Source organism: Gossypium arboreum, chromosome 10 (assembly GCF_025698485.1).
Source record: "Gossypium arboreum isolate Shixiya-1 chromosome 10, ASM2569848v2, whole genome shotgun sequence".
In the NCBI taxonomy this organism is placed as follows: domain Eukaryota; kingdom Viridiplantae; phylum Streptophyta; class Magnoliopsida; order Malvales; family Malvaceae; genus Gossypium; species Gossypium arboreum.
Window position 1 is genome coordinate 126,664,736 of NC_069079.1, and position 15,500 is coordinate 126,680,235.

At 30.1% G+C, this 15,500-nt stretch overlaps 1 protein-coding gene across 1 annotated transcript; it reads left to right on the forward strand.

Annotated features, from left to right (window-relative positions):
• The first annotated feature begins 11,732 nt into the window (after positions 1-11,732).
• Positions 11,733-14,730, forward strand: LOC108488225 (receptor-like protein 15). The gene is made up of 6 exons (XM_017792516.1): positions 11,733-11,862; positions 12,136-12,294; positions 12,387-12,530; positions 12,662-12,733; positions 13,529-13,912; positions 14,258-14,730. The coding sequence occupies exons 1-6, from the start codon at positions 11,733-11,735 to the stop codon at positions 14,728-14,730; spliced, it is 1,362 nt and encodes a 453-aa protein (XP_017648005.1).
• Positions 14,731-15,500: the final 770 nt, after the last annotated feature.

Below are 15,500 nucleotides of genomic sequence, written 5' to 3' on the forward strand. Positions count from 1 at the left end.
AGCAGAGAAGAGTTTCATTTAGAAGCCATCCTCCTCATAGGAAATTAGAGTTGCTAGAGTTGGTCCATTCAGATGTTTGTGGTCCGATAAAAGTAAGATCACATGGTGGTGCACTTTACTTTGTGACTTTCATTGATGATTGTTCAAGAAAGCTATGGGTTTACACTTTGAAGTCTAAAAATCAAGTCTTTGAGGTGTTTAAACAGTTTCAAGCATCAGTTGAAAGGGAAACTGGGAAGAAGTTGAAGTGCATTCGTACTGATAATGGTGGCGAGTACACAGGGTCGTTTCATAAGTATTGTCTCCATCAGAGAACACCACCAAAGACTCCACAGTTAAATGGGTTAGCTGAAAGAATGAACCGAACATTGATTGAGAGAGTCAGATGTTTGTTGTCAAATGCAAAGTTACTAAGATCGTTTTGGGCTGAAGCTTTGAATACAGTGACACATGTGATAAATCTGTCTCCTAGTGTTCCTTTGAAAGGTGATGTGCCAGATAGAGTTTGGTTTGGTAAAGACGTGTCATATGATCACCTACGTATGTTCGGTTGTAAAGCATTTGTTCATGTTCCAAAGGATGAAAGATCCAAGTTGGATGCCAAGGCTCGACAATGCATTTTTATTGGTTATGGTCTAGATGGTGAGTTTGGTTATAGACTCTATGATCCAGTTCAGAAGAAACTCGTAAGAAGTAGAGATGTTGTCTTCATTGAGGATCAGACCATTGATGACATTGATAAGACGGAGAAAGTGGATTCACAAGGTAATGGTGACTTGATCGATGTGAATCCGGTTCCCCTAGACTCTTCACCAGATCCTATCTAGGATGATGTGCATGGTGATGTTAGTGGTGACCATCAGACTATAGGTGACTTTGATACTTCCATGGATGATGTTGTGAATGATCAACAACAAGCACCTATAGCTCCACCAGCAGTTCCACTTCGAAGGTCTTCCAGAGATCGACGATCTTCTGTCAGGTATTCTCCTGATGAATATGTTCTTTTGACTGACGGGGGAGAACCTGAATGTTATAAAGAGGCTATGGAGAGTGAATGCAAAGATCAGTGGGTTGAAGCGATGAAAGACGAACTTCAATCCTTGCATGAGAACCATACTTTTGAATTGGTGAAACTGCCTAAGGGCAAAAGAGCTTTAAAGAATCGGTGGGTTTACAGGTTGAAGCAAGAAGAGAAGTCTTCATCTCCACGATACAAAGCTAGATTGGTCGTTAAGGGTTATACTCAGAAAAAGGGGGTTGATTTTGAAGAAATATTTTCTCCGGTTGTGAAGATGTCCTCTATCGAACTATCTTGAGTTTGGCGACTTGTTATGACCTAGAGGTTGAACAAATGGATGTGAAAACTGCTTTTCTTCATGGTGACTTGGAAGAAGAGCTTTACATGGAGCAGCCAGAGGGTTTTGTTGCACAAAGGAAAGAGGACTATGTGTGCAGATTGAAGAAGAGCTTGTATGGTTTGAAGCAAGCTCCAAGGCAATGGTACAAGAAGTTTGAGTCTGTTATGGGGGAGCAAGGATACAAGAAGACTACTTCTGATCATTGTGTGTTTGTTAAGAGATTCTCTGGTGATGATTTTATTATTCTTTTGCTCTATGTTGATGATATGCTTATTGTTGGTCAAAATACTTCTAGAATTGATAAGTTGAAACAAGAGTTGAGTAAATCCTTTGCAATGAAGGATTTGGGGCCAGCAAAGCAAATTCTTGGAATAAGACTGACACGTGATAGAAAGGCCAAGAAATTATGGTTATCACAAGAGAGGTACATTGAGAAAGTACTTCAAAGGTTTAGTATGGACAAAGCTAAAGCGGTGAATACTCCCTTTGCTATGCACTTTAGATTGAGTGTTAAGCATAGTCCTTCCACAGAAAAGGAGAAGGAAGAGATGCAGAAAATTCCTTACTCTTCAGCCGTAGGTAGTTTGATGTACGCAATGGTCTGCATGAGACCAGACTTGGCTTATGCCGTTGGTACAGTTAGTCGGTTTCTTTCTAATCCAGGCAGAGAGCATTGGAATGCAGTGAAGTGGATTATGAGATATCTTCGTGGCACTTCCAACATGAAACTTTGTTTGACAATGAGAAACCTGTTCTTGTTGGGTATCTGATTCGGACATGGCCGGAGACATTGACTCGAGGAGATCTACTTGAGTTACTTAATCATTTATGCGAGGAGGAGCTGTGGCATGGCAATCGAGGCGCAAAAGTGTGTTGCATTGTCCACCATCGAATCGAGTTCATTGCAAAGAACCGAAGCGTGTAAGGAGATGCTTTGGATGAAGAAGTTTGTGCATGAGCTTGGTTTTACTCGGAGAAGTATGTCTGTCTTTGTGATAGCAGTGCTATTCATCTTGGTAAGAACTCAACTTTTCATGCTAGATCTAAGCATATTGATGTGAGGTACCATTGGATACGAGATGTTCTTGAAGCTAAGCTATTAGAGCTTGAAAAGATACACACTAATGATAATGGTGCTGATATGTTGTGAAGGCCTTACCAAGAGGAAAGTTTGAAGCATGTTGTTTGACCTCCGGCATGGAGGCATTCCCACATAGTTGGAGGGGAGATTTGTTAGGTGTGGGTCCCACTATGTGGGAAACCCATATTTTCTGGCATAATGTTTTGCCTTCTTTTCTTGGATTTGTCAAAAAAAAAAAAAGAGCCATTCATTTTGGCTTTTACGGTGTTGTGGGTAGAATGAGAGAGCCAAATTCTCAAATTAAAAGCAGAGAAAGAGAGAAGAAAATTTCGTTTTTAAGTTTAGTGCAGCAGTGATCAACTCTTCGATCGAAGGTCCATCCGTGGTTCGATTGAGCTGATTTTTGGACAACAGCTAGGCGATAAGGTGTTCTTGACTTTTACGGTCGGATTTTTCATCCGAGTCTTGTAGCGTCAGAAATACCCGTTTTTCAGCAGTTACGTTTTTGGTGATGTTCTCTCATTTTTCTCTCTTTTGCTAAAGATTGCATATTGTTAGCCTTGTCGGAGTTGAATGCTTGTTGTAAGCTTGATATTGTGATCTTGTAGTCGAACATTTGATGATAGTGGAGCTCTTTATCGGACTCTAAAGTCCCGTGGTTTTTACCTTTGATTTAGAGGGGTTTTCCACGTAAAAATATCGGTGTTTCTATTTATTTTTGTTGTGGTTGCATTAGTTGATTTGTGGTTGATTAAGGTTGCTAGAAAACATATCTTGTGCTATTGTGCTTGCCATAATTTTTTGACAGAAGTTATAAGGAGAGAAAGAACACCGGTTGTGCTTTCGCTTTGTTTCGGTTGTTCGGTTTCTTCCCAACACCTTTCACATTGTTAAATCATTAAAACGAAAAAGAAAAAAAAAAAGAAGACACTGATGTGCAAAATGGAATTTTTATTATAAATTAATTATTAAAATATGTACATTGAAAATTAATTATTTTGAATGGGTAGAGCTCCCTTGTACATTTTAGACCATCAACTGAAGTGAAATAAATTTTTTTTTGGATGAAATTAAATTGTATGTTTTTATAAAAAGTGAATGTAAAATTTTAATTTTAAGGGGTTGGGAGCCTACCATCCCCATGCGAAATCACATTTTTCACAAATTCATCAGGATGAAGGGTCAATGTGAAATTATCGTCTAGATTCCGTTCATAAATCCCTACATGCGAAATGACATTTTCTTTTTACGTTTTACATAGATTTCAATACCTTTAGTCAGTCCACGCTGTTGCTACTATGGAGAGTTTTAGGACTTTGTTCCCCAAAAATAGAACCAATAAAAATATTTATTGTTATTATATTATTAGTTGATAGTAAATCATTATATTCTTATAAATAAAAAAATTTACTTATATATAATAATATTAATACCCAGAGCAATCAATCTTATTTTGGAAAATTGAAAATGAAATTAACCACAACTAGGCAAAAATCTAATTAGTTGGGCCCATATTTTGGAAAATTGAGAATGAAATTAATCACAACTAGAGCAAAAATCAAATTAGCTGGGCCCACAATTTGGAAAATTGAGAATCATAGTTGTATAAAGCTTAAGGTTTTGGTTCATCCAAATGCTCCAAGGTAGCAGCTGAGTGGATTTGAGATGATGGATCTTAAATTGTTATGGATATTGCTCACTACTTCTCTGTTTTTCATACAGACCCAGGGGTGCTGGGAGCAGGAGAGAGTTGCTCTCTTACAACTCCATTCTGTTTTCGATGTTAGCGACTGGATAGCTGAGAAAGGTTCGAATTGTTGTCACTGGAAAAACATTGAATGTCATAATACTAGTGGACGAGTGAAAGGACTTTCTCTTTCTATCAAACATTTATGGAACTCGGGACGTCCATCTTGGTCTCTCGATGTTTCTTTATTTCTCCCCTTTAAAGAATTGAAGAGTCTTGATTTATTCCGGAATGGAATAAAGGATTTTATTGATAACAAAGGTTTGTCGCTCTGCCGATGGAAATTTAGTTCAAGTTAGTGATTTTTCTCTATTCAATATTTTATAATTTGTTTCTTTCAACCAAAAAAATCCTTCTTGCAGTATCTTTATCATCTGCCTTCAGCAATTTGGAAATCCTTAAATTATCTCTTAATGATTTCCATGACAGTATTTTATCAAGTGAGCTTTCATCTCCCAAATATTTTAATTGGTTTTGAGTAGATTCATTTTGGGTAATTTATTTTTGGTTTCATATTTTTGTTACTTTATTTAGAATAATTTTAATTTAATATGATAGTGAATTTTGGCAAATCATATTAAATTTAATATTATTTCTTTCACTTGATCTTTAAAGTATATAGTTTTTTCACTTTTGATCTTTAAATTTTTTTTTTTGCTCAAATAAGGACCTAATGGTTTAGTCGACATTGAATTAATCCTTTGAGCGTTAAAAAAGTTAGCTAGGATATCCAATTTACAAATTGTCATGTGTCAAATGATAATTTCACAATGATAGCATCACTTAATAAAAAACTAAAAATCATTTTTCAAAGAAAAAATTATCTCAAAGTGCAAAATTTTAATCACAAATTTGAGTCTCATTTGTGTAAATGATATTTAGATTTTTGGTTTGTTTGTTTCTATTCTAGCTTATGCCCTACCATGGGCCCTTTATATATTTATTTTAATATGCCTTGCGGATATTTTAGTTATTAATCTGAATATAAAATAGATGATAGCAACAATTAATTAATAAAAAAATAAAATTATCCTTTTATTTAAAATCATTTAATAAAAAATATTAAGGTTTATTGTATTTTCCATAAAACCTCGGGGGAATAATTGGATTTTTATTTATTTAAATATATATTTCATTGCTCTCGAATAGAAGTGAAGAGTCTACCAAACTTGAACGTCTTGGATTTAAGGTACAATAGGATCCAAAGTCTCCAGCATTTCCAAGGTATAAACCAAGTTCTCAAGTTAGTATGATCCATGAATTTATGAGCAACTCAGCTAATATATTAAATCCTTAGTAATAAATTATTACTGCACCAGATTAGATAAAAGCATTGAGAGAAATTGAACTCTCTCTATTCTTTGTTAATTTGAAATTTAATCTTTTTACATTTTAGCTTTTAAAATTTAGGTCTAATTGTTAACACAGTTAAACAATTTTTAAATTTAAATTCATTATAATGTCATTTTCTAGTTAATAAAATTTTTTTGTTTGTTTTAAATTGTCACCATAATAAATTTAACAAAAAAACTGTGTTAACGATTGGAGTTGAATTATAAAATTTGAAAAGGAAAGAAATTAAATTTCTTGAAATTAAAGTACAAAAACTAATTTTCTAATTTATGAAGAGCATAGGGACCTATAGTATATTTTAACCAATATTTTTATTTGAAGATATAAAAAACAATTTTTAAATATCACTAATTTTCTACAGAGATGAATTTGGAAGAGCTTGACTTGAGTTGGAATAGGTTGAAGAACAGTGATCCGACATATATTAAGGGGTTAAGTCTAAAGTCCTTGAATATTGGAGAAAACCTACTACAAGGATCAATCGATATTGGAGGTATGTACAATTAATTTCATAAACCAATAAATTAAGCTACACGTAAAGAAGTTTTTAATAATTTTTAACTTTTAGAATAATTTATAGTCTATTATATGATCATATCATATAGGATTGATATTTTGGGAAATGAATTAAAAACATTTATGTATTTATTTCTAGTACATGTGCATGGTTTTTCAAAAAATATAAAGATAAGTAATTAAATTTAAATTTTTTTGGTAAAACGATGATTTAAACTCATGTTATTTTTAGGGATAATTAATTTTGTGACGATTATTTAAGTGGACTAACAAAATGAGTATTGAATTGATTTGGATAGCGTTGTTGAATAATCTGACAAAGCTGAAGAACTTGGATATGAGTTCAAATAGAATTGAGAGCCTTCAATATTCTCATGGTATGTATTTGATATATTTTACTCTATCAGATTTCATATACAAATAATTTGTATGTATATATGCATACAAATGCTTTGTGGAAGGTGAGAAACAACTTAAGTTAATTAATTTAGAAATGTTTGATTTGAGTTATAATTCCTTTTTATACTACCCTATTAACACATCTCGGGGCTTTCCAATTTGAAGTTTATGAGCGTAGAGAATAACCTAAGTAAAGGATTTACTAAATATTATATTTATTGAAGGTATAATTGAATTAATTAACTTCAAATATATATTAAATGATTTTAAATAATTACATAATGATAAATTTGGCAACTAATGTTTACATGTTTTGGTAAAATGATTCAAATTGTATTTTGGAGCTGTTTTTGTCATCAACCTTTATTTTTTTCAAATTGCTTTTTCTAATAGGTTTAATGAATAAATTCAAGGATTCAATCTTTTTTAGAAGGTTTAAATCTTTCATACGTTTGTTTATTGAGAGGTTTTCCTACCGAGTTAAACTTTTTTAGATAATTTTGTTTACTTTATTTAAATTAAGAGTTATTTTTTAATTTCATGTATTATTTATTTTAACATTTTCACATGTAATGATCTTAAAGTGCTATTTAAGTAATAAATTACATCTCTTTAAAAATATCCTATGTATGAAATTCTACATCATCTCCATTAACTTTTTAACAGTACTTTCTTTAAATTTATTAGAAAAGCAGTTTAAAAAGAAAACAAAATTAATGACTAAAAAATTTTAAAAATACAATTAGAACTATTTTGATAAAACATACAAACATTAATAGTCGATTTGTTATTAAGCCTTAAACAAATCAAACTATGAGTTACTGCATTATTTAAATGCTTTCTATTTTGCAAATCTTTAGTGATAATGCCACAATGATCATAGCATCATTTGAAAAAAAAAATTTAAAGAAAAATTCATCTTAAAGTTAACGATTTTGGTTTAATGGCAAAATTAAATCCTTAAAAATTTTAAGATCATATTTTTTTAGTTTTATTCTGTGTAAACTATATTTTGATTTTTAGTTTGTGTTGTAGGCCAATTTTAGCCCATTTACATTAAATCTCAAAATCCATTTACATTAAATCTCAAAACCCAACACATTAAACACCCAAAATTCAATAGCCTAACCTGACCCTAGCCCAAATCAAAAAAAGAAAGAAAAGAAAAATCTGAAATTTTAAACTGCCTTCAACCACTCTCTGTAAAAGAAGACCAAATTAGCAAAGAAACAATAGCAAGCAAAAGCAAGACAATACAAAACAGTGATTAAATAGTAACGAGGCTGAGAAATAAGAAAAGTTAAAAAGAAAAAGCTATGATATGTACAAACAGGCTATAAAAGCCGAATTTACAATGTAAAATAAGAGGGATTTTTAGTTTTTTCTTTTCTTTGGTTGTTGTTCTGTTTAGAAAAAAAGAAAAAGTTCACTGTTAGACAAGTATTGAAAATTGAAAAGCAAAACAACAAGAAGAAAGAAAAGTTGATTTTAATCTCTTTTTTTCTTATTCCTTTAGTTTTCTTTTCTTTTTTTTTTTTTGTTTTCTTTTGATTCGAATGAAGCAAAAAAAATAAAAAAAAATATAAGAAAATAACTTAAATACTATAGACGAAACGGCGCCATTTTGGTGTGTGGGTTCAGGGGCCAAAACGACGTCGTTTTGGTCTCTGACCCAAAACCCGACCCAAAGAAGCCCAGGATCCGCGTGTTTTTGGACCAAGGATCTATTTGTGCCCTTGGTCCTTCCTCTTTTGAGGCCGTCTTAATGTGGTCCCATTCTACTTTTTCTTTTTTCGATTTTACCCAGAATTTAATTTCTATTTCATTTTAACCCTCATGTGAACTGCGTCATTTCAGAAATGGGAATTTTTTTCTATTGATCCCTGCTCTCTTCCGCGTGTTCGCATTTGGTCCTTTATCATTTTTCAAGTTGATCCTAAATTTTTACTTTAGATTCGTTTTAGTCCTATTTATTATATTTAATATTGTAATTGGATTAATTGGTTTAATGTTGTTATGTTTATTATTATTCCACTATTATTATCTAATATGGATTATCATCATTATTTTACTCTATTATTATAAAACGTATCGTTATTATTATTATTATATATTAGTGCATATTTGTTATATACGTACATGTATATGTATATATATATAGTAGTGTTTTTCATTATTTTATTTTAATATTTTATTATATTTGCTTTTTTTTCATCGCAATATTATTATATATATATTAGTATATTTTTTCATACGTATATGCATATATATATATATATAGTAGTGCTCTTTTTATTACTTTATTTTAATATTTTATTATATTTGCTTTTTGCATTGCAATATTATTATATATATATTAGTATATATTTTTATGTGCGTATATGTATATCTATTTTTATAGCTTTTTATTATTTTATTTTAATATTTTTATTATGCGTGTTTTTGTATTTTGCTATTATTATTATTATTATTAATATTATTATACAATAGCGTATACTTTTTATTATATATGTATATATATATTTGTACATAGTCTTATCTTTTTATTACTTTATTTCAATTTTTTATTGTATTTGTTTTTTCGTATTTTAATATTATTATTATTATTATATAGTAGTATATATTTTTATTACCTATGTACATGTATATATATAGTATTATTTTTAATTACTTTATTATTTTTATTATATTTTATTATTCTTTTTTATTTTAATATTATTACTATTATTATTATCATTGTTAATATAGTGAATATTTTTGTTATGTATATATATATGTATAGGTATTTATGTAATAATATTTCTAATTACCTTATTTTAATATTATTATTATATTATACACTTCCTTTTTATGTTTATTTATTTATTTATTACTTTATTACTAATTATTTTAACTTATTAATTATTATTATCATTATCGCTATTGTTATTACTTCACTATCATAATATAATGTATCATTAATATTACTTTTATTTTCATTATTTTTATTATTACTATTATTCTTTATTGTCATGGTTATTATGTTTTTTTTATAACTATTATTTTATCACTAATATTATTATTGTTATATTTCTTATTTTTACTTTTATTATAATTACTATTGTTATTATTATAGCTTTTCTTTTATATATTTATGTCTTATATAATACATTGATTTTATTATTTATTCGTTTATACTTTTATGTAATTTCAAACTTTGGATTTTATTATTATTATTATTATTATTATTATTATTATTATTATTATTATTATTATTATTATTATTATCTTTATCCTGTATCATTATTTTGTTTCACATAATACTTATCTATATTTATTCCATTATTATTTTATCATTTTTACTTAAATTATAAGTTCGTTTACACATATTACATAATATTTGTTATTTTTATTGTCATTATCATCATCATTAACATACATATATCGTGTGTATTTTTCATGTGCATATTATTATTTTTACCATTACTACGAATACTATTCCTTTTATTATTTTAGAACATTATTTCTATTGTGAATATTATTGTTATTTTTATGCTAATATTATATTTTAATGTTTTTCATTAATTGTATCATCGCTTGCATTGTTTACAATTTCCTATCGCAAATGATATTTTTTATGTTTTCTAATCAACTTCAAAAATAAATAAGGCAACATACCGATTTAACATTGAGTCGTCGGTTTCATCGCTGTGTTGGGTGAATAGCAATCGGCTTGTGTTAAAAACGGAACGTGTCCTTCTCAAAAGAAATTGAGATTGTAAAAATTCTCGTGTTTTGATTGGATCATGATTAAATATTACATTGAACTCGCATTTTTGAAAATTAAGACAATACATGCTTAACGAGATACCAATTTTGGGTGTCGCGAGGGTGCTAATACTTTCCTCGTGCGTAACCGACTCCCGAACCCTATTTTTTCTCTGGCTTTTGATGTAGACCTAAACTCGGCCTTCTTTTTGTTTAAAAAAAATAAAATTTCTTTTAAAAAGAAGGATTTATTAGGTGTCCGATCACACCTAGAAAAAGGATCGGTGGCGACTCCCTCTTTTAATAAAACTGAAATTCCATTTTCAAAGTTTTCAAATAATCGCCTCAACTAGCGACCAAAGCAAAATTTTTACGTCGCTACAGTTTGTATTTATTCTGACTCATGTCTTATCATGGGCCCTTTATATATTTATTTTAATACGTCTTGTAGATATTTTATTTATTAGTCTAAATATAAAAATAAATTATAATAAAAATGAATAGAACAATAATTAATTAATAAAAATAAAATTATCATTTTATTTAAAATCATTTAATAAATAAACATGAATTTTTATTTATATTTCATTGCTCTTGAATTAAAGTGGAGAGTCTACCAAACTTGGAGGTCTTGATCTTAACCGACAATAGGATCGAAAGTCTCCGGCATTTACCAGGTATAAATTGAATTCCTTATTCAATCAGCAAACTTCTCAAGTTAGGATGATCCATGAATTTATATGAGCAACTAAGCTAATATATTAAATCATTAGTAATAAATTATTACTGCACCAGATAAGACAAAAGCATCGGGAGAAATTGAATATTTTTTTATTAAAATATACCATAACTTCCTATATTCTTTGTCAATTTAGAGTAATTGAATTTTTATTTATTTAAACATATATTTCATTGTTGTTGAGTAGAAGTGAAGAGTCTGCCAAACTTGAAGGTCTTGGATTTAAGCTACAATAGGATCTAAAGTCTCCAGTATTTACGAGGTATAAACCAAAGTTCTCAAGTTAGAATGATCCATGAATCTATAAGCAACTCAGCTAATATATTAAATCATTAGTAATAAATTATTACTGCACCAGATAACACAAAAGCATAGGGAGAAATTGAATATTTTTTATTAAAATATACCATAACTGTATTTTTTGAATTTGAAATTTAATCCTTCTACTTTTTAAAATTTAATATTTAAGTTTAATTGTTAATACGGTTAAACATTTTCTTAAATTCAAGTTAATTTTAACGTCATTTTTTAGTTACATTACTACCAATTGATTTTTTTTGTTTTAAAATGTCACACCAATAAATTTAACAAAAACTATGTTAATAATTAGACCTAAATTTTCAAATTTGAAGAGTAAAGGGACTAAATTTCTTGAAATTAAAGTACAAAAACTAAATTTCAAATTTATGAAAAGTATAGGAACCTATAACATGTTTTAACCAATATTTTTTGTTTCAAGTTATATAAAACAAATTTTCCATGAAACAATATAACAAATTTTCTACAGAGATGAATTTGGAAGAGCTTGACTTGAGTGGGAATAGGTTGAAGAACAGTGATCTGACATATATCAAGGGGCTAAGTGTAAAGTCCTTGAATATTGGAGGAAATCTAGTGCAAGGATCAATCGATATTGGAGGTATGTACAATTAATTTCATAAACCAATAAGAAGTTTTTTAGAATAGGACACAACTTAGAATTTCATAGCTATATTTTTGTGATGATTATTTAACTGACAAAATGAGTATTTAACTGAATTGAATAGTGTTGGATATGAGTAATAATGAAATTGAGAGCCTTCAATATTTTCATAGTATGTGTTGATATATTTTACTCTATCAAACTTCGTATATATACATACAATTTTAATATTCCCTTGATAATAAATCTACTTATCTAAATACTTTGTAGATGGTGAGAGACAACTTAAGTTGATCAATTTAGAAAAGCTTGATTTGAGTTACAATTTTTTCAATAATACCTTATTGGCACGGCTCGGAGGACTTTCCAATCTGAAGTCTTTGAATGTAGGGAATAACTTGATTAATGGATCAATAAATATTATTGAAGGTATAATTACATTTAATGATTATTAAATAAATCAAGCTACTTTCTTCAGTTATTGCATTAATTAACTACTTTCTATTTGCAAATCTTTATAGAATTAGATGGTTTGATCAATTTAGAAGAATTAGTGTTGGATGGTTCACATCTCAGTAACATTCTTCAAAGCATTCGTGTGTTGAATTCTCTCAAAGCCTTGTCTTTGCATGACTGTGGGCTGACCGGAACACTACCTACCCAAGGTAAATTAACTATGATTTAATTATTTAAGCGAGACTAAACGATTTCTTATCATTGATTTTGGAGACGAGTCCATATTATTTAACTAATTTTGAAAAGTAACTGTTTTTTTATTATTGAATTTGTTTTACAGGATGGTGTGACTTACGGAAGCTTAAGGTGTTGGATCTTAGTGAAAATGCACTTGAGGGAGAACTTCCTTCATGTTAGGCTAACTTATCATCTCTTTATCATTTGGATATTTCTGGTAATCAATTCATTGGAAATGGTGCCTCCACTACTCTAGCCAATCTCACATTGCTTAAATTTGTTTTTCTTTCACGAAACCTATTTAAAGTTCCATCTTTTTTCATGTCATTTGCCAACCACTCACATCTCGAAGTCCTCTTCAGCGATCAAAATGAGTTAGTCAAAGAGCCTGCCATTCGAACTTGGATCCCAAAATTCCAAATAAAAGTTTTTCGTTTGTCAAATTGTACACCAAAGGAAGTCCACAATGAAGTTCCCAAATTCCTCTATTACCAATATGACCTAAGAGTTATTGATCTTTCATATAATAATTTTGGAGGAAACGTTCCTTTGTAGTTGTTAGAGAACAATACAAGAATGGGAGGATCTTTAATGAAGGGCAATTCTTTTATCAACCGTGATCTCCAGTTCTCTTCACATCCAAATCCATACATGTTCGTATTTGATCTATCTGCAAATAAAATACAAGGCCAAATTCCAACAAACATTTGTTCATTTTTCCCACAACTAAGGATGTTAAACTTATCTAGCAACATCCTTGAAGGTAATATTCCTCCTTGTTTGGGTAGTTTGAAAAGTGGGTACATTGGGTTATATTTAGATCTATCACATAATCAGTTACATGGAGGAATACCAGAAAAGTTAGCTAAAAGTGACTCATTAGTGTTTCTTAGACTATCAAATAATCGTCTGAGTGGGAAGATAACCCCAACTATCTTTGGCTTAAATTCATTAAATTTTTTATATTTAGATGGCAACAACTTTGATGGGAGGTTACCGAGTATTGATATCACAATTGTCCGTCTATCTCCCCTTATGGTTATGGATTTAAGTAATAACAACTTGTCAGGCAAGCTCCCAAGATGGATATCGAATCTATCTGAATTGACGGCATTGGATTTATTCAACAATCAACTTGAGGGCTCCATTCCAAGGGATTTGTGCCATATAGATGGCCTCAAAGTTTTGGAGCTTTCCCAAAACAAATTTTCTGGCCCAATACCATCTTGCTCTGGTGCACAATCTATCAAACATCTCCATTTGAATAGAAATAGATTAAGTGGCGCCTTGGGAAATGCATTCTTTAACTGCTCCTCTTTGGTGACTTTAGATGTCAGTGAAAACCAGTTGACTGGTGAAATTCCAAATTGAGTTGGTACTCTTTCAGCTTTGCGTGTCCTCCTTCTCAAGGCCAATTTTTTTACTGGAGAAATTCCTATTGAGTTATGCAAATTGCTTTCATTAAACATCATTGTTCTTTCTCAAAACAATCTTTCGGGTCCAATACCTTTTTGTTTGAGTAATTTAACCCTTGAGCCAAATGATGAAAAATCTTCAACAAAAGCGTATTTGAAAGGTTTTATTGGATCCTTGGGGATAGTTGATTATAGTGAACAAACCTAATTTGAATGGAGCACTTTTAAAAGACTTGATGAAGTCTATGTAACTTTGTTTATTGAGAATCCAATTGATGAAAAAGTGGATTATACGACAAAGAGATCTTCTTACATATACAAGGAAAAGATTCTTAAAGATGTGTCTGGAATTGATTTATCATGTAACAGGTTAACAGGAGAAATACCCTTTGAGATTGGAAAATTGAGAGAAATTCATTCATTGAACTTGTCGCACAACAATTTGACTGGACATATACCATCAACGCTTTCAAGGCTTAATAAAATTGAGAGTTTAGATCTTTCTCACAACAACCTAAGTGGAATAATCCCTATAAAATTGATGGAGTTGTATACCCTGGAAGTTTTCAATGTGTCATACAACAACTTGTCAGGGAGTATTCCATATCAGAAAGCTCAATTTGTGACCTTTGATGAAAGCAGTTACATGGCAAATCGTTTTCTCTGTGGACATCCCCTGCCAAAAGATTGCAATGAGCCTAATTCACCATCAACAACAACACCATATGCCTCATACAATGAAGAAGAAAGTGGCTAGATGGACATGTATGTTTTCCAAGTGACCTTTTTTGTTTCTTATGTAATTGTGTTATCGATTATTGCTACCATTTTGTATATAAATCCATATTGGCAACGAGCATGGTTTTATTTCATTGAACACTGCACCAACACTTGCCGATATTTTATTGAGGACAATCTTCTATGATTTTCCATCTTAAAAAGAAGCAAGTAGCCTTGTGCTTTGATGGTTTACATTTGTATGTATTCAGTTTTCATGCTTTTCTATTATTCGAAGTTTGTTTGGGTTATCTGCTTTGAACTTTCTAAAGCTAGACTGTAATATTTTTGTTCTATAATAATAAACATTTTATTATGAGGAAAGCATATTTACTTTATACAATTTTAATTAGAATATTCAATTAATGTTTTATGATTTCCAATATCCAAATAGTATAAAGTTAATGTAACGCCCCAATTTTCGGGAATCCTGTGAATGTTGGCATAGGTTTAATTATGTTAGTGGGCCTCTAGAAGGCCCAAGCTTAAGATAGAACCCGGTAATTTTAGTTAATTTTTGTTCCATAAGAAAAATAGAGTGAAATTATGAAATAGAACCTATATGAAAATGTTTGAAAATGCTATAGGCTAAATTGAAATGGCCAAATAAATAGGAGTGCAAAATAGGAGGATTTGCATGACAAACCTCCCATTTTAAATGAAGTGGCTAGCCATCATGTTGTTGTAGACAAAATGTGCACTTGATATCCATAATTTATGGTACAAATTGATACAAATTGATAATAGGTT